This window comes from Semicossyphus pulcher, unplaced genomic scaffold (assembly GCF_022749685.1).
Source record: "Semicossyphus pulcher isolate SPU_LCO1_2020_fin unplaced genomic scaffold, fSemPul1.0.p SCAF_19, whole genome shotgun sequence".
Classification (NCBI taxonomy): Eukaryota; Metazoa; Chordata; class Actinopteri; order Labriformes; family Labridae; genus Semicossyphus; species Semicossyphus pulcher.
In genome coordinates, this window is record NW_027211692.1 from 10570766 (window position 1) to 10589309 (window position 18544).

At 40.5% G+C, this 18544-nt stretch overlaps 1 protein-coding gene across 1 annotated transcript in view; it reads left to right on the top strand.

Annotated features, from left to right (window-relative positions):
* The window catches only part of LOC138596792 (roundabout homolog 2), a 64347-nt gene that overhangs the window by 20518 nt on the left and 25285 nt on the right, over positions 1-18544 (top strand). The window contains exons 3-9 of the mRNA XM_069668151.1: positions 3445-3602; positions 5798-5918; positions 6004-6142; positions 8392-8519; positions 13425-13549; positions 15687-15858; positions 16261-16466. Coding sequence (XP_069524252.1) covers positions 3445-3602; positions 5798-5918; positions 6004-6142; positions 8392-8519; positions 13425-13549; positions 15687-15858; positions 16261-16466 — 1049 coding nt within the window. The remainder of the gene's footprint in view (positions 1-3444; positions 3603-5797; positions 5919-6003; positions 6143-8391; positions 8520-13424; positions 13550-15686; positions 15859-16260; positions 16467-18544) is intronic.

The window sequence follows — 18544 nt, forward strand, 5'->3', positions numbered from 1 at the left end:
CGACCAAGTTGTATTATGTCTGACGAGTTAGGGACAGTAGCCCCTCGGGAGTGGGGAGGGGGGGGAGGCATCTTTGTCTCTGTGTTTTCGAGGAGATTGCTCGATTCTGTGGTCGGATCATCATCATCGCCTACAAGCATCCGTGGGAAACTCTGTTTGGCGTGGCGGCACTTTAAAGTCAGAGCAAGGAAGGATCACATTAACTTGAACACTGCTTCAAAGAGAAATTTGAAGCTCGTGTTGCACAGTGTTTGGGGGTTGTAATGTCACGAATATATTCTGCTCTCTGGCGTGTGTTTCAACCCTGAAATGTCCCACTTTCTTTTCTGTATGTGCCCCAGGAACTCTGGGTTTCAGATGCTGTAGGTGCATGCGTGCATGTGTGGGTGTGTGTGTGTGTGCCGTTCAGGGATTAGCTTTTCGCCCATAACTTTTTCACTTCAGTCACCATGGCAGTGCAACAAAGGTCTCTGTGCACCCATCTAACCAGGCCTTACAGACGGAGGTCTAAAAATAATGCAGTGCTTTCAATTAGCCCTTCAGCTCTGCAAAGCGTTTGAAACAGGCAGCCAAGTGAACAGGGTTGAGGTTATTTGGTGAACAGACCTTTGGGAGGAGCTTGAGTGGCTATTGCCACCCTTGTCTTTGCTCTATAGCATCAAAGGCTCCTTAATAGTGCTCCTTTGTGAGGATACGAGGGTGTTTTACCTGACTGTGGCAGATGTCCGTGATATAACGACCTAAAAGCTTTCCCCAAACCTCTACTACGAGAACTTTCTCCTCCATTGAGACATAATCAACCGCTCTGAGATGTATTACAGTGTTTCACTATGAATAATAATTAAAGCATGACTCCACCCTAATGAGAATTTTAATAATGTCAATGAGGTTAGAAGTACTGATTAAGTCTTCTTTTTCGAAAGTCTTCTCACTTTCCGTAGTCAAAATGTCAGGGCATGAGAAAAAAAGGAAATGAGGAGCGAATGAAATGAAGCGAGAGAAAACTTTCACTTCATTTCAGTAAAGTAGAGATAAAGACGGCAGGTATGAGCGATCAATTCATTCATATCACTGAAGTAAAGTCAAACAGAAGGTCTTGTAATATTCGGATTGACCGATGTCAACTTCAGACCGGAGGGAAAACACTCTGCTGAATCAAGTTTGGGAATATTCATAACCGTTTACCAAAGACAATGATGTCCGGGGAAATACACTGAGGAATGATTTTCCATCTTTAAACAGCTGTGATAGACTCATTTAAGATCAGATTTTATTCAAGCCCACTGGCTCTGAATATTGATGCTGTATTAAAGGCCAGCGCTGCCATGTTGATACAGACCTGTCAGACGTACTGGTGGATAATTAATGTGGTATAGATTTAGTAATTGGCTTAGAATAAACCAAGCGCTTAGTGGAATTGATTAAAGGTGGATTACTATGTCACTAAATCCTAATCAGTAATGACTAACTGAGATTAAACCCATGGATTGTTTATTCAGTTTCTACGCCTGTTAAGCTTTCTGTTTTAGCACAAAAAATAAGCACTTCAATGACTGCAACGCTGGAAGATTTAACAATGTAGAGTCACTGCAATTTCTTAAACAAATGCTTTTAGGTGTTAAGTATTTAACAGAAATAAACAAAAGCACACTGATTTCAAAAGGCGGCAGGTTTTGCCGGCTAAAATGACAATTGCAAATCAACTGTAGCTAGCTAGCTTTAGCTAATGCTAACACTGCAACTTGGCGGGAAACTTCTCTTGTTTAGAGCTACTGTAAAGTCACTGCTATTTCTTAAATAATGGTCTTAGTTATTACATATTTAACAGAGATAAACAAAAGCACACAGATTTAAAAAGGCTGCGGATTTGGCCGGCTAAAAAGACAATTGCGTATCAACCGTTGCTAGCTTGGTTTAGCTAATGCTAACACTGCAAATTGGTGGGACACTTCGCTTGTCTACAGCTAGTACTATCATTAAAGCAATTTTAATGTAAATCTAAAGCACTTGGGTTGGCTATGCTTAAATTTTGCAGTAGTAATATAGTGGGAATGTCATACATACTTCTCCAAAGGCTAAACACCACTTCTGTGCTTTCCAGTGCCATAAGGTAACTTTGTGTAGTCATGGCTAACATTGGAAGTTACATATACACTTTTACAAGAGGAAGGATTTGTGTATAAAGTTTTGGCAACACAATATATCTAAAGCAAGTCTGACTGAAGTGTAATGTGAAACTAAATACAGTGCAAGACAGCGCCGCTAACGTGTAGCAACTTTCTACTTTCTTAACCCTTTCTTGCCCTTGCCTTTCGTAGGAATGCTACACTATTTGTTTAAAGGTTTTTGCTGGACATGCCAAGTGCTGAAGCCAAAGTTTAACCTTTGATTGACAGGCCTGCAGCGTTTAATTACAGCTACTAAGCTACAATAGCATAACAGCTTTTTCAGCGATGGGGTTTACTGATCACAAAATTGATGATTGTGTGGTTAAAGTTAGTCTGTTGCCATGGATTGACACAAAGGAGATGATCTCTACACTTTGTGAAATATTGCTAAAATATTAATGGAAGTGTAAGAGGAGCTTGTATTGATTGATTATGCTGAAATAATACACTTTAGGCTGTAGCTACAGGATGTGGTCCAACATGAAGAGAGAAGCCGTCTGAGAGTGTTTGAAAATGTGAGGCTGTCAGCATCAGAGTATGAGTTTCCATCGTACAGGACGTCTCATGAGAAGGCTCCAGTTCACAGTTCACGCTGTGGCTTTCATCTGTCAATCACAGCGGAAGATTAGAAGATATCAGAGGTGGCCGTGTCAAAGGCTCCTCAGCCGGTCGTCATCCACAGGGTGGCGGGAGTTCAGACTCCAGGGGTGACACGAGGAGAAGCTTTTCTGGTTTGAAGCTGATTTTATTCGATTCAGAGTGCTGCAGATTTGTCAGAAGTCGTTTGGAATCAGAGACACAATCCTTTTATTAATGCGGAGGCCATTTTCTCTCCCTCACACATGAGCTAAATTATGAATGCGCTGTTATTTGTTTACTTCATGTTGGACTGAGAGATGTGCATAATTCATCTGCTCTGACAGGAGAGACAGCAGAGTAGGACACAGGCCTAGAAAACATTAGAGTGCAGTCTAACAAGGACGTTGCCAGAGATTTGGGCAGTCATGCACATGCAAACACAATAATCGACTTTCTCCCAATAAGCTTGTTTTGAGGCAAACCTCAGCAGGAAGATGGTTTACTCAGGAAAGCAAGTCTGAATGATATCCAAGACAAATTGCTGTTTCTTTTGATGGTAGCCGTCATGTGTCTGTGCTGCTGCTGCTCGCCGATCTGTGGGTCTGATTTCCAGCCTGTGTTTTAAACACATCACACAGACAGACACACACACAGGGCTTCTGAAGCTAATTAGATTTCTTTGTGTTTTCTTCTTTAGTCCTGAGAGATGATTTCCGGCAGGCCCCGAGTGACGTGGTGGTAGCTGCGGGTGAGCCGGCAGTGTTGGAGTGTGTTCCTCCGCGTGGTCACCCTGAGCCCACTGTGTCCTGGAAACGCAACAACGTCCGAGTCAGCACGAAGGACGATCGCATCTCGGTGAGTTCATCAGAAACACCAAACAAGCACTTAACAAGCCAAGCATTTTAACCTCCTAAACTCTAATTGACCCTCCATGTGGTGCACCGAAGCAAATTTTGACAGAATTTCCACAAAATCAGTAAAAGAAAATGAGAACTGATGTAATTTATTCACACTAGAGCACCAAATGTTTATGCATCTGTGGTTGAAAAATCCCCTATTGCACAATGTACCAGCTGTTTTTCAATGAAAGTACTACTTATTACATATTACATTTACCTCTATGTCTTGATTAGGAACAAATGGCCTTGGGACTGAGAGTCATAAGCCCTTTTTGCATTGAGACAAAGCTCCACCGTTACGCCGCCTTTGCCATATTACATTGAACCAAGCATCGCTGGCGTAAGGCCATCCCAGTGTGTATCTCTCCACATAGCGTTCCAGGAGGAAGCACAAGGGGCACAACGTGTAAACAAACAGCGCCTGCTTCACATACACACACACGGTGCTGTTCCACCATGACGCTTTTCCGCCTCTGTTACTGCCTCCGATGCCGGCTCAGAAGCTGAAAGATTTCGCCCCACCATTCTGCCTCTGTGCGTTTAACATTAAACACGAGGCGTAACATATGACAAAGTGAGATGTTGACGATCTTTGGTAATAAAAGCTCTGACAACACGTATGTTTTGTTTTCGTTAACGAGATGAGACAGGACTAAAATGTTAGTGGTGGGCTGATATTTTTAAAGTTATAATCTCGAAGATCTCCTTTTCCTTTCCTTTTGGTGGCACCGATGGTGATAAACTGTAATTGCAGGAGAACACTTCACAGTTATCCAGACAATCTTACATGTGTGACGTCCACGGTCGGCTATGGTTTTAACTCTTGATTTTACTCGCTGACGGTCGCTTTCCTTTTCAGACTGGTTGCCTTCATATGAGCGTCAGTTTGTTTCTTATTCTTTGGATTTTCACTTATTTTTTAAGTTGTATCTGTAGTCATCGATCTTTTCTTTGTTTGTTCAGCCATAGTAGATTACTGTTTACTCGCAACACTTGCAGAGACCAGAAAAGCAGCCGCTTAGCTCCGCCTACCCTCTCTGGCAGACCAACCACTGCTGGCTGATGGAAAACGCGTCACTAACTGGGCGCCGCTTGTGATTCTTCCGTGAAAGTCGCCACAGACACCCAGTCCGTACTACTGCAAATGCAAAGGCTTTCATAAGTGGGCCATAGGCTCAAGCACCATTGTGTTACCTCATTCAGCGATAGATAGTGACTTAACAGACATTTATTTAAATGAAAATCTTCCAGATTATATCTTTAAAGTGGAGGCGTAACTAAGCATAACAATCCAGTGTTCATTTTGTTAATGAAAATTATGGCGATAAATGTTCGTCAACAACCATTTTTCCATGACAAAAACAAGACGTTGTCAAGCTTAAAATAGATCTTTGATAATAAAACCTCTGATGACATAAATGTTTTGTTTTCTCTAACGATATTATCCATGATATTTTTAAGCCTCAAGCACCAGTTAGAGATAACGGGTATCACAAAGGAGGTTATGAACGTTCTCTGTTAATCCAGGCTTTCTGCTTTAGGCTCTGTGTGCTTTCATTTTTGTTGATACATGGTCAGACGATAGCTAAAAGTACATATTAGTACACATTTTATCTAAAACATAAATTAAAAGTTTTTATAAACCTATAATTTATCACTGTTATTCAGCAGGAGAAAAGCAGAGGCACACGTTCACAACACTTTCAATAGTTCAATGCCGACATCTTCGGTTTTTCAAGGACTGGAAGATTTCTTGGATCTGATTTCTATTATGTTCTCTCTGCTTGTGTGTGAAATCAACAGCTGGACACAATCTCAAGTGGTTTCTGGCAGGCAGTTTTCCAAATGTAAAACATCTGAAGTTGAAGGACAGTATTTGTATAAGAATGGAGCCAGTGCTGCAGAAAGTATTGAGGTCCTTTACTTAAATAAAACACACCACAACATACTTACATTTACAATACTTGAGTAAATGTCCAGAGTGTTATTCCACAGTTAAACAGAAGAAAAATGTCTTTGAATGTGAAGGATTCATGTAACAAGAGTATCAACATGTGGATTATTTTTCCATTAAGGCTGTGATGATAAAAATCTAATGTCTTCACTCAGGGCTCCCTAATCTCTTGAGCCGTCACTTTGCTGTTTTTTCAGATGCGTGGGGGAAAACTGATGATCTCTCACACCAGGAAGAGCGATGCTGGCATGTACGTGTGCGTGGGCACAAATATGGTCGGAGAGAGGGACAGCGATCCTGCAGAGCTGGTGGTGTACGGTGGGTATTCGGGGTATTTCTGCCTTAAATGTTTGTGTGGTGTAATTAAATACTTTGAGAAATAAAGCCGCGCCTTTCCCTGCAGAACGTCCTGTGTTGGTCAGAAGGCCGGTGAACCAGGTGGTCATGGAGGAAGACACCGTCGACTTCCTGTGTGAGGTCCACGGAGATCCCGCCCCCACCGTCCGATGGCGCCGGGAGGAAGGAGAGCTTCCCCGCGGGAGGTGAGAGAGTTACGGCCGTGAGCACAGAGCAACAGAGAGTGACACCAGCGATGCATAAACATCATGCTGAATAAGAAATACAGAGCTACAAGAGACGAGTGGTGTATTGGATTAAAAACTCATGTGACCCAGAAAACATATGTGGAGTAATTGTTCATTAATTCATGCCTGTCTGTCAGTCTGCTAATATGAATTCATAAATGGAAAAGACCAAAGAGGATTCATTAGCGGGCAGAATCCTCCAGTGACCAGTTTCAACCTTTTTCCATCTTAACCCAGTATAATGTATATTTAGCTCAGCCTATTAAATAATTTTCTTCAATTCCCAACATGTTATTTTTCTCAAACTTAATGACATTATGTAGAAAGTACTTACATAAAACTAATCAATAATACAGCACAGCCAAGAACTATACAGTTGTATGTATGTAGGTTAAGAAACGCTGTATGTTGAACTGAAGTTATACATTATACTGTAGCTCTGCTATCATTTATTTAGTTATAGAATTAAAGCAGATGATATTCTTATATTCTCCTGCAGTGCTCTTTTATATAATGTCTTGGTTCTATTTTTTCAGTATGTAGCTAACATATACATCAGATTCAGTGTCAAAGAACTGCTGTAGTGATAATAAAAAAGTAAAGATGAAAAGTTACAGCATGTCTTTGCTTTCTCGGCCAGAGTTAGATGAGAAATAGTCTAATATATAACTACTAAATATGAAGCTGTACAACCAGCAGTTGGTTAGCTTAGCTTAGCATAATCACTGGAAACAAGGTCCTAAGAGGTAACACTTTATTGCTTTTAAAAGTGTTGGTTGGCTTGTTCCCTTTGCACGGAGCCAGGCTAGCTGCTTTCCCCCGGTTTGCTAGTCATTATGCTAGGCTAAGCTAACCTTCTGCTTGCAATAGCCCCACACTTAAAACAATTATTTGGTCTCTTGATGAGATTGACTGAAGAAAATGTATACCGCTCTCACTCAAGTGTGAGGCAGCAGCTTGTTAGCTTAGCATAAAGACTAGAGAGAGGAGGATTAGCTAGCTTGTCCAAAGGTTGAAATAAATGTGCCTACAAGCAAGGGTTCATATTTTATGCCATGATACCATGTATCTTGTTAGTATAATTTGTACAACAATTAAAGTGACAACTAAAAACAAGTTATGGATTTACTAGCTAGCTTGTACCCTGTTTCCAGTCTTAATGCTAACAATGCTAAGCTATTGTATTTTCTCTACGGATGTGAAAGTGGTATCAATCATCAGGCTCAGCAAAAAAGGCAGAAAGAGTTTTATCCAAAAGGATAGATATATTTGTGATCATTTTTCAAATGAATAAATGGATGATATAGATAGCAACAGCACTTAGCATCATATTATTGTGATAACACTGTGTAAGTGTGTATTGACCTTCAAATGATTGTATAATGTTCATTTGTAAGCAGTGCAAAGAGACTTTAGTCAAACCGAGATTCGATAAAGATTTTTATATTTGTATAATATTGAAGTGAAAGTCATTTTTTCCTGATAAAAGTGCCCAAATCAGGCAGTGATAAGAACAAGGTAGAAAGCTGTTTTCACAGTACTGTATCAACATAAACAGAAACACAGAGTCACGGTGACTCCAGTGTAAGAGTTTCTTTGTTCACTTTGAGAACAGGTAATTAATGGAATTGTTGCTTTTCATGTTTTTGTACGGCTATTATTTTCTATCTTTCATCTTTTTGTTATTTTGGATCTTTTATCTTTTTCTCTACGGTTAATAAGTCCGTGAAAAAAAGGAAATTACACTGGTTTAGTTCATAGAAACTCTTGCAACAAAGGCTTTGAGCACTGTGGTTGTAGTTAAAGTAATTTAAATAATTCTGCTCTGCAAAGTCCATTATAACTTTATATTTAATAGACTGTTAGGAGATAAAAATCAGTTTTACAAGTCTAGTGAAAAATCCTTCGATGGGTTGAAATAATCTCACTTGTTTCAAATTGATTTTCAACTGTTTCATGAATTTTTCCTGGAACCAGTAACAACATCTGAGGCTGATAAGGCACATTGTTCCACTCCTTTCAAGATGATGTAACCTGATTGGAGAGAAAAATAACCTTGCAACAGGCTGATTGACAAGGGAAAAAATGACATTATCTTGCACTACTGGCGGATTTTCTCCGCTTTATGTAGATTAGTATTGTCGTTTTCTTTTTGTGATGCTTCCCCGTTAGATCTTTTATTATCTCTCTTTTTTCTCATTGCAAAGGTTTGAAATCCGCAACGGCAATAGCTTGCGTTTGTTCCGCGTCAAAGAGCAGGATGAAGGGACGTATACCTGCACATCTGAGAACAGTGTGGGCAAGACAGAGGCCTCTGCCATGTTGCAGGTCCACGGTAAGAAACACATCATGCATATTGTATATGAGCGCGCACACACATACTTAGGCATGCATAAAAAAAGGCCCTCATATCTGGTGCCATGTTCATGCATAACATCCAGTCACATGGCAACAGTATCATGCAAAAGCCCGTTCCCATTTTCCGTCCAAAGCTCTGTGTTTTTAATATCAGTGTATCTTGTGTGAGCCCCCGTCCAGTGGTGCTGCCAGGAGCTTATGCTAAACCGTATGGATTACGCCATTTGACAGATGTTTGGTAGATGTGTGCTTTAACTCACTGCCAGAGAGCAGTCCCAGTATTAATAAGACATGACTCTCTCTCCCTCTCCCTTCCTGTCTCTTTATCTCCTTCTTCTCGCCTCCTCCCCACTCTATGTGCCCTTTTTTTCCTCTCTGTGTGTCTCGGTTTAAATAGTCTCAGACGACTTCATCCACTAATGCTTTTATCAGTGTAAATGAAATCCAAACCCAGCTTTCAGTCTGCTTCTTCTTCTGGTTTTTTTTGGCTCTTTTTCATGCTTTCACCCGTTTTGTTTTGTCGCTCAGCTTTTCATCCATCTCATTAATTTTCCATCTCTCTCCATCATGTTTCAAACCCTATCATCATTCCAGTCGGCCCGCTCCGTAAGTTCACTTTCCATCAAATTCTCCTCTAAATCGTGCATTTGTCTTATGCTCACTTATTTCATGCTCCATTCTGAATGACATTCTTAATGGCTTTTAACAATCAATGCCTAATGATGTAAATAAGTTCCTCCATTAGGCGCTGAGATGTTTACAACATGCCTGTTGCTGCAGTGGGGCATTAAGTAAGCCTCAGACATACTGACTTAATGTACAGAGATTAAGGGCTGCTATCAAACGCACATCTGCTGTGTAGAAGGGAGTGTGTCAGGATAGTGTGACTCTTAAATCCTTCCCTCATTTGCAGCTTCAGTTGTTCATAATGCATCTGCAAGATTTTATTTTGACACAGTGGGAGTCTGTGTCTTCATTTTTAAATTAGTACATGGTGCAGATTTATTATTAAAGTGGGACTCCAACCATTTAGAAATGTCTCTTATGAGTGCCTTAATGTTTTGGAAAAGCAGACTTGAAAGAAGAGAAGAGATAATGATCACAATAATTGCAATAAAAGCTAAAAGCTAAAAGATATCCTGACTTTGAATCTCTTTAATGGGTCAATATCCAAAAAACTGAATCCTACATTTTCTAAAAAAGCAACTCTACAGGATTGTTGTGTTGCCCCCTGCATTAACTATAAAATATGTCACATTTGTTCAAGCTCCTAGGTTGTAAAGTAAATTTCTATTTAATTTTTGTAGGTTCAAATAAAGGTCTAGTCAGTATGACCCTGATGACATATGATACTCTATGATACGATCCAATATGATACATTATGATGTGATACAATACGATGTGATACAATACAATGTGATACGATCGGTGTGATGCGATACAATGTGAAGTGATACAATACAATGTGAAGTGATACGATATGATGTGAAGTGATACGATATGATGTGATACGTTACGATGCGCTACGATACAATATGAAACAATGTGATACTATACAATGTGATGTGATACGATATGATACGATATGATACGATACGATACAATGTGATACGATACGATATGATACGATACAATGTGACACGATACGATATGATACGATACAATGTGATAGGATACGATATGATACGATACAATGTGATAGGATACGATATGATACGATGTGATGCGATACGATATATGATACGATGTGATGCGATACGATATATGATACGATGTGATACGATACAATGTGACACGATACGATATGATAAGATACAATGTGATAGGATACGATATGATACGATACAATGTGACACGATACGATATGATACGATGTGATACGATACGATATATGATACGATGTGATACGATACGATATGATATGATACGATATGATACGCTACGATATGATACGATACGATATGATACGATACGATGTGATACGATGTGATACGATGTGATACGATACGATATGATACGATACGATGTGATACGATGTGATACGATGTGATACGATACGATATGATACGATACGATATGATACGATACGATGTGATACGATGTGATACGATGTGATACGATACGATATGATACGATACGATATGATACGATACGATGTGATACGATACAATATAATACATTACGATACGATGTCATACGATGTCATACATATGATGCGATGTGATACAATACAATGTGATGCGATTCAATTTGATACGATGCAATTCGATTTGGTATGATACGATTTGATACATATCGATACGATACGTAATGATACGATGCAATATGATACAATGTGATACGATACGATACGATACGATACGATGTGATGTGATACGATACGATACGATACGATAATATGAGATATGATACGATAAACTTATTGTCCCCATAGGGAAATTTGTCTTGGACATGCATTGTGCATACATTTTGCTGCCTACACAGTACTTCTTATAAATAAAAATAAAACAAAAAAAATAAACAACAATCAACATGTAAACAAGTGGCATCACTATGACATCATAGTGATACTTTCTAACACTCAATAAAGCCTTCCAGAGACACAACCATTTCCAACAGGCTTATTACTCCTTATAGCTGTGCTAACTGAAATTAATGGAGTTTACTAGTAGTAGTATTAGGAGTAGTAGTGGGAGTAGTGGTAGTAGCATCTCTTGGGTTGAATTTACTCTATACTGTTAGATTTTCTCACATCCTTTGATGTAAATATATATTATTTTTATTTAAGCAGAAAGACCCCAGGCTAGAAAACTACAGGTGACTCATCTATGAAGGTGTCTTAAAAACATGCCAGAAAGTTTTATATTAAGATTGAACACAAGCCAAGCATGCAAATATGTTTAATCCGACGTGTAGGCGCGAAACAAACAAACCAAAATAAGTCTGTGAACAGACTCCCTAATGGAAAAAAGAGGAGAAAAATGTACACACTGCTGCTAGACTTACATGTTTTTATTAATGTTTTTGACCGATCAGTTTACGCTCTGTTTTTTTAAGCAAGCAATGACCCATATTGATTACACTTTAACACGACAAGCCTCTGTAACATTATATATATCCACGATAAACAAAATAACACAAGTTACATAACCAAAATCTACAATGAAGACAGCTGAGACAAAGAAATGCATTTCTTAATGCAATTAAGCCCCACTAATATGAGTCTAATGCTATAGGTCATAAGACTGGAGCTGTATGAGAATAACACATCAGACTTGTTTTAAGCCATTACAGCATCTCACAAACATAATTAAAACACTTAAATGTTAATGGCAGTGTGAGAGGTCTGCTGTGTTTGGGAACATGCTCTTAGTGGGAACATTACGACTCAACACAGATGACTCAGATCTCTTGTGTATTGAGCCAAAAATGTGTTTGCATGCTGTTGTGCGCGTGCGTGTATGTGTGTGTGTGAGATTTGTCGAGAGGATAAACCGATGCTGGAGAAGCCTCTCATCCTCCGGGAAGTGTGAGCCAATTATTCAGACGGGAGGTAGAGGGCGGTGGTCAGTGTAAATCTACAGAGGCCGGGATGATGTGGCTAACGCAATGATCTGACCCGAGCTGGAAATTGGCAGCTCATACCCAGACCTTTCCCAAAATAACTGAGTAAATGTCAGCAGAACAGCGCGGCCGTGCACTGTGATGATTTGTTATTTTCAGAGGACGGGGAGGTGATGCCTCTCATTAGACATAAGATGAGAGTGAAGTGATGGATCAAAACACTACAAAGGTTAAAGAGACAGCTCTTAAATCTCTCTTGTTAGGAGCTCATGAGTGTTTTATTGATACGGGTCAGGGCTAAAAGCAGCGATGCAAAGTAACCAAGTGCTTTATCTGGTTATGAAACAGACTGAAATTAATACTGATGCTTCTATATGACCTCCAAAAGCAAACGACACCATCAGCAAGAAGATTTTAATGTAGTTTTTTTTAATGCCTGCAGCGCTGCCACCGGGTCGGTGTCACAGGAGGAGATTAACAGCTCGCTGCGGAAACAGACTTTGTTTAGATTTTCCACCGCAAAGACTCACAGTGAGTGATGCATCCGGGAGCTAAAGAAAAGCAGGATGAGAAAAAATATTTAAGCGTGTCGAGGACAAGATCAGCAAAGAGATAAGACGTATAGCTTTGTCCATGGGTGTCGCCATGGTCAACACAAAATGAAAGTTCGACAAAGTAGCTTTAAATACGGTTTTAAGGTGTTTGTTCTGTACTCGATCAAGAATCAGTTCCTTTACACACATGTTTTACAGCTTAAAGTGCAAAAATTATACCTTTAGCAGAACTTTGTCTTGTTTTCTTTGTACTCATTAATCTGATTTCTTAAATCACCCTTTGGAGCTGATTTTTGGATAAAATACATAAAACTAGCTGCATCTCAACCAGCAGTTAAAAGCTGCTGACACTCTGAAGCATCAGTATTCATAAAGTGACATACAGTATATAATGATTTATCTGTCATTGGGGACATTTTGATGAAGAATAATACTTCTGCTGGGTGCCGGCTTGACGCAGCAGCCCCAGGCTCGACTATGGCCCTTGACCTTGTTGCATGTCAGCCCCACTCTCTCTTCCCCTATTAAAGGCAAAGGCCAAAAACACCACTAAAAGGAATAAAAATGATACTTATTTGCTTTTACAGGATGCTGATTGCAGGACTTTTGCTTGTAAGGAAATACTTTTACATTGCTGTATGATATTTTTACTAGGTAAAGGACATAAACACATCTTCCTCTGCCTAAAAGACTTGTAAAGTCAGTATTAAAGATAACATCCTTCAGGCTTTTAATGGGTATTCCCTCTTCTTTTTCTATGCCAGTTCCCCCTCAGATTGCCTCAAAGCCCCGTGATCAGATCGCCTCCCAGGGGAGGAGCGTCACCTTCCAATGCGGCACCACGGGAAACCCTCCACCTGCCATCTTCTGGCAGAAAGAGGGCAGCCAGGTAGGAAGCTGGAGCAGGGAAAAAGGGATCTTCTAATCCTTGGTATTGCAGCAACAGACACATCCGGTGCACTATAATCCTGTTTTTAAATCATTGTATGGGTACAATTGCTGTCCACCAGGCTCAGGTTTTCTCAACCGTACTCATACTGTTTTGTTTCACACCTTCTTTGTTCTGCAGGCGAGAAAAACTCAGTGCAACACGAACAGGTTTTGTCTGATTTAATCCTACTTTTTCTGACACCTTTTTTTTCCTTTTGGGTTGCCCACACTCTTCAAAACACATTTTTTCCAAGCGAATCGGGCGAGAGGCGAACAAGAGAGTGCAGCACATTTGCATTTGGCTCAAAGATATGAGAGGAGACAAAGAGTTGGAAGGCATTGCGGTACTGCGTTGGCGAGAAATGTTTCTCCTGCTTGCGACCGCAGAGTTACAGAGCAGTGATGGGGAGAAGGAGAAAGGAAGGAAGGTAGCGGCAGGCAGGAAGTAAACCAGGTGTGGAGCTGCCTCTTCAGGGCAAACCTCCAGACAAACTCTGTCCTCCTTCCTCACTGTAACCAACTATAAATACCCTGTTGCTCAACAGCAGCTGGGAGCACTGACTTGTAGAAGCAGCTTCAGATCTTTTTGGAAGCTAGTCTTGGAGCAAACAGGAAGTTCAGCCACAGATTCTGTGAATAAGCTTCAGTGTGCAGGATGGTTGAGGCATGGCTTGGCTGTTTGTCGAGCTTTTTGCTGTATTTGGGGGATTATCTGTAGCCTTATAACCTTGTCCCTACACTGAAGTCTAAGCCTCTTAGAGGAATGAAATGGATGGCTGAATGGATTGATGTGCATCCCTTCCCCCTTGTTCACATTCATCTCCGTTACAGAAAAACAGAATGGGCAAAGCTATAAAATCGTCTGTTAGCGCACATCATCAATAAACAAAACATCCTGACCATGCTAATATGTCTTTGTTCCAGTCTGAAATATCTTTTGGTTGAATTGGCATCAAATTTGGGGAAGACAATTTGTTCTAATGTGATTGTTCCCAATGACTTTCCACTAGAGCCACCAGAAGGCTGCCATTTGTTTTTGTTTATGCGTAAAATGTCTCCGCAACTGCTGGATGGACTGCCATGGAATTCGGTACCAATATCTATGTTTGTTTGCTTATCATTTAGCGCTATCATAAGGTCAAAACTTGTCCAAAACTTTTATGACTAAACAGCTACTAATTTTCCCATCAGCCTTGGCTGTACTTTTGGTCATAAATTAGCGATTGTTAGCAGGCTAAAAGGCTAAGAACTATGATGAGGAACTTGGTAAGTTGCTAAACATTAGCATAACGGATTGCATCAACACTGTAAGCATGTAAGCATGCTGAAGTTAGCATTTCATTTAGCTAGGACAAGGCTAGATTTAGCATTAGTATTGTCACTGTGTGCATGTTAGCAAACTGACGTTAGCATTTCATTTAGCTCAGTACAGCCTTGCAGAGCTGCTAAGCTGCTAAGCTGGCAGTGGTTGTGTAGCTGCGTTTAGAAGTGCACAGGGTGGTTTTTTAATCGTTTAAAGTTCAAGGAACTAAAACTTTTCATCAATTAATTGAAAACTTTTTGGCTCATTGTTCACATCTTAATTGCTTAAATACTTGTTGCTTTGCTCTGTTGTCTATGCTGGTAAATCGACCTTCAGACGTTGCAATTGGCGTTTTTATAATTTCTTTTTAACATTTTGTAGACAGAAAATAATGACTGCAAATATATTGACAGAGAAAACATCAGTGATTTAAATCAGTCTTAGTAGTAGCCAATATGTTTTGCCAATTTTTCTACCTACAAAACATAGCCAAAATGATTTTGACAATTGATTAATCGTCTTTTCAAGTCAAGTCGTTTCTCAAAAAATGCCAAAAATGTATTGGTTTGATCTTTCCAAATCTGAGGATTTTCTCTGTTTCATATCAGTGCAAAATTAATATTTGAGTTTCTGTTTGTTGTTCGTTCAAAACAAGGTTTTGAAGACACCACCTTGAAACAGTTTTTCAGTCTTTACATTCATAGACCAAATGATTTACTGGTCCATTTAAGAATTGACTCAATGTTTCCCCGGACTAACAAATATTTTCTGTTCTGGTTTGTTTTGTGTCTAGATGTTGTTGTTCCCCGGCCAGCCGCCATCACAGTCTGGCCGTTATTCTGTCTCCATGAGCGGAGAGCTGACCATCACAGACGTCCACCCCGAGGACTCCGGTTTCTACATCTGCCAGGCGATCAGCGTGGCAGGAAGTGTGCTGACCAAGGCGCTGTTGGAGGTAGAGGGCGGTGAGTCCACTCAGTCATGTTCGAACCTCGGGGAGGTTTATTCTTTATTCTGCACTAATGAGAAGAAAACATATTAATTACTAAGTAGGTGCAAAACAAAAAGCCTCATAAAGACCCAGAGAGAAGTCACTAAGAGACCCCATGCTGGATGAGCGATGAATTTCTGGCTTAATGTTCTTCCCCGGGCAGCTTGTAAGCTCCAGATTTAAGCTTTTTTCTCTTTGTGCAGCCTTTTGTTTTCTGCCTACTAAGCAGCTAAATTATTTCACCCTTTGCACTCTAGCTGGCAGCTTTATAATCGTATCTTCCATAGGCCTTTTGTAAGCAGTCCAAATATGTGTTTTTCTTCATTGTAAAGCTGATCAACATAATATTCTGCCTCCTCCGCCCTCAAACCGGCAGGTCCTTCAGGTCGCGTCCCGCCGATTATTCGCCAGGGCCCGGCCAATCAGACGGTGTCTCGGGGAGCAACGGTGCAGCTGCACTGCCGAGTGATCGGAGGGCCCGCAGTCATGATTTCATGGGAGAAGGAGGGAGAGAGACTTCAGGGAAATAAACCGCGGATGACCTTGATGGAGAACGGCACATTGCAAATCACAGACATAAAGGTGTGTGTGTGTTTACATTAAGTGAGGGTCATTTATCGGGAAGGGCAGGAACGGGAGGAGTTTTGACAGGTGTTTGTCCTTAAACTGAAGGAAAACCGACTCTGTGAGTGATGGAAATTACAAAAAGAAACTTCCCGTCTGATCTCCGTCACCTTCTTTGACTTTCTCTGCAGCCCATGTGCCGACATATCTCTTTCTGCTTTTCCATTATAAATTCCTTTTTTGTCTGTAAAATTAAGGTGAGGCCTGGTTTCAAAGCACAATCTCTCTAAGGCAGCCCATATCTCTCCAACGCAATTATGTGCTCATGCGGTGTGTAATTGTAATGTTAATGAAGGTGCTTGTTTATAAATGCTAATGTGCTCTGCTTTGATGGAAGAGCAGTCAGAAGCCCCTTTGTGCTATAACCCCACCTGGAGGTCGGCGAGTGCACGCAGGACGGAGCAAAAGCAGCATCATTTCCGTTAATTGACCGGCGATAGATGATTAATCATCTGACCGGCTTTTAATTAAATCTCCTGCCTGGGACTTTATGCTTATTCACTTCCTCCCTCGTCCTGTTTCTGCGGCTGTGGTGCTCAGCAAACTTGGAGAATTAAGGTTCGGTCCGCTGCACCGCTGAGGCGGGGGAAATCTGCCATGCCAATGTGCTCAATGGAACAGAAGAGATGCATTAGTGTGGCATCAAGGGGGATGACAAGGGAGGAAAAAGAAGAGGGGAAATGGAGATGACGAGTGAGCGACTAAAAATATTTACCCTGCCGATGCCCCTACCCTCCATCAATATTTCAGCGGTAGTTTGAGTCATCTAAAGAAGTTCACCTGCACCACACGCTGCGCTGTCTGTCTGTCAGCCAGAGGTCAACACTGCAGTGGATGATCTCATATGGGCTGATGATGGTTCCAGCAGACTGGCTCACAGCCGGGGCAGGGCAGAGCGTGAACACCGACCAGTGTCAGTGAAGCGTGCAGGCGTCTACTCTTTATAATGTAAACAGGAGGGCAGGTACAGTAGAGGGATGATGCTGCCTCATGCTTTGTGTCAGTGGAGCTTTTAGAGGCTAAGGTGGCAAACGCTAAGTGAATAGTTTATGTATGAATGCAATACTTATGGATTTAAGGATGATGGCGAACCAGCAGTGATGTATTCCTAAAAATAAACCTGCTATAACCCTTTTTTTTTTACTTATAATGAAGCAAATGTTTGAGTGTGATGTGAAATGGGAAAACTCTGAGAGAATAATCACCTGACTTAATTCTCCTCGCTCTGTGGAGCTTTTTGGTGTCTCTCAGCTCATTTTAATTTGTTTTATGTCCCACAATGTTCCTCATTTCTTCACTCTCATTAATCTTGACAGCTTTAGGGAGCTGTTTTCAGTCAAAAACACCAAACAGCAGACAAACAGAATTAGCAGCTAGCTGGAGGAGTTGGTGGAGACCAAAAACAGAGCTGAAATTGAGATGAGATTGTTATCCAGCTGTTTGGTGATTTTTGACTGAAAACTGTTGCCCTTTGCAAATACAAAAAAGCAACTAGCTGCTGAACATAAGTGAAGGATTAAGCAGCCAAAGAGCCAGATATTTCCATCAGGAGTGGGTTGAGACCAAAAACAGAGCTAAAAGGAAGTGACTAAAGACTTACAATCTCCTGTCTCTTAGAAACCCCACTCCTAATGAACATTTCACTTTAACGCTTTGATTTGTAAATAAGCAACAAATTCATCTGATCAACTTTATGAGGAGATAAGATATCAGCACTGTTAATAACTTTCATTTTCCTTCCAAGATGGCGGCGCACATGGATGCAGCGGTGTTGTTGTTTTTGTCAGTATAGTGACCATGAAGCTACGTATTTCTGCCTGCTCTAAGTTGCCACAAAAAATCAGTCAGTGCACTGTAAAGGATTTATTCTAATTCCAGGAAGTTTAATGAAAAGACTTATGTATGTAACTTGATACTTATTTTTATAAAAATAGAGATTGCCTTTCAGATTAGCATAAATAGTGTAACCCTAGTTAGATTTAATATCACACTGGGTTGCTCAGCGTTAAATATAAACTTGATAAACTTCATATGTT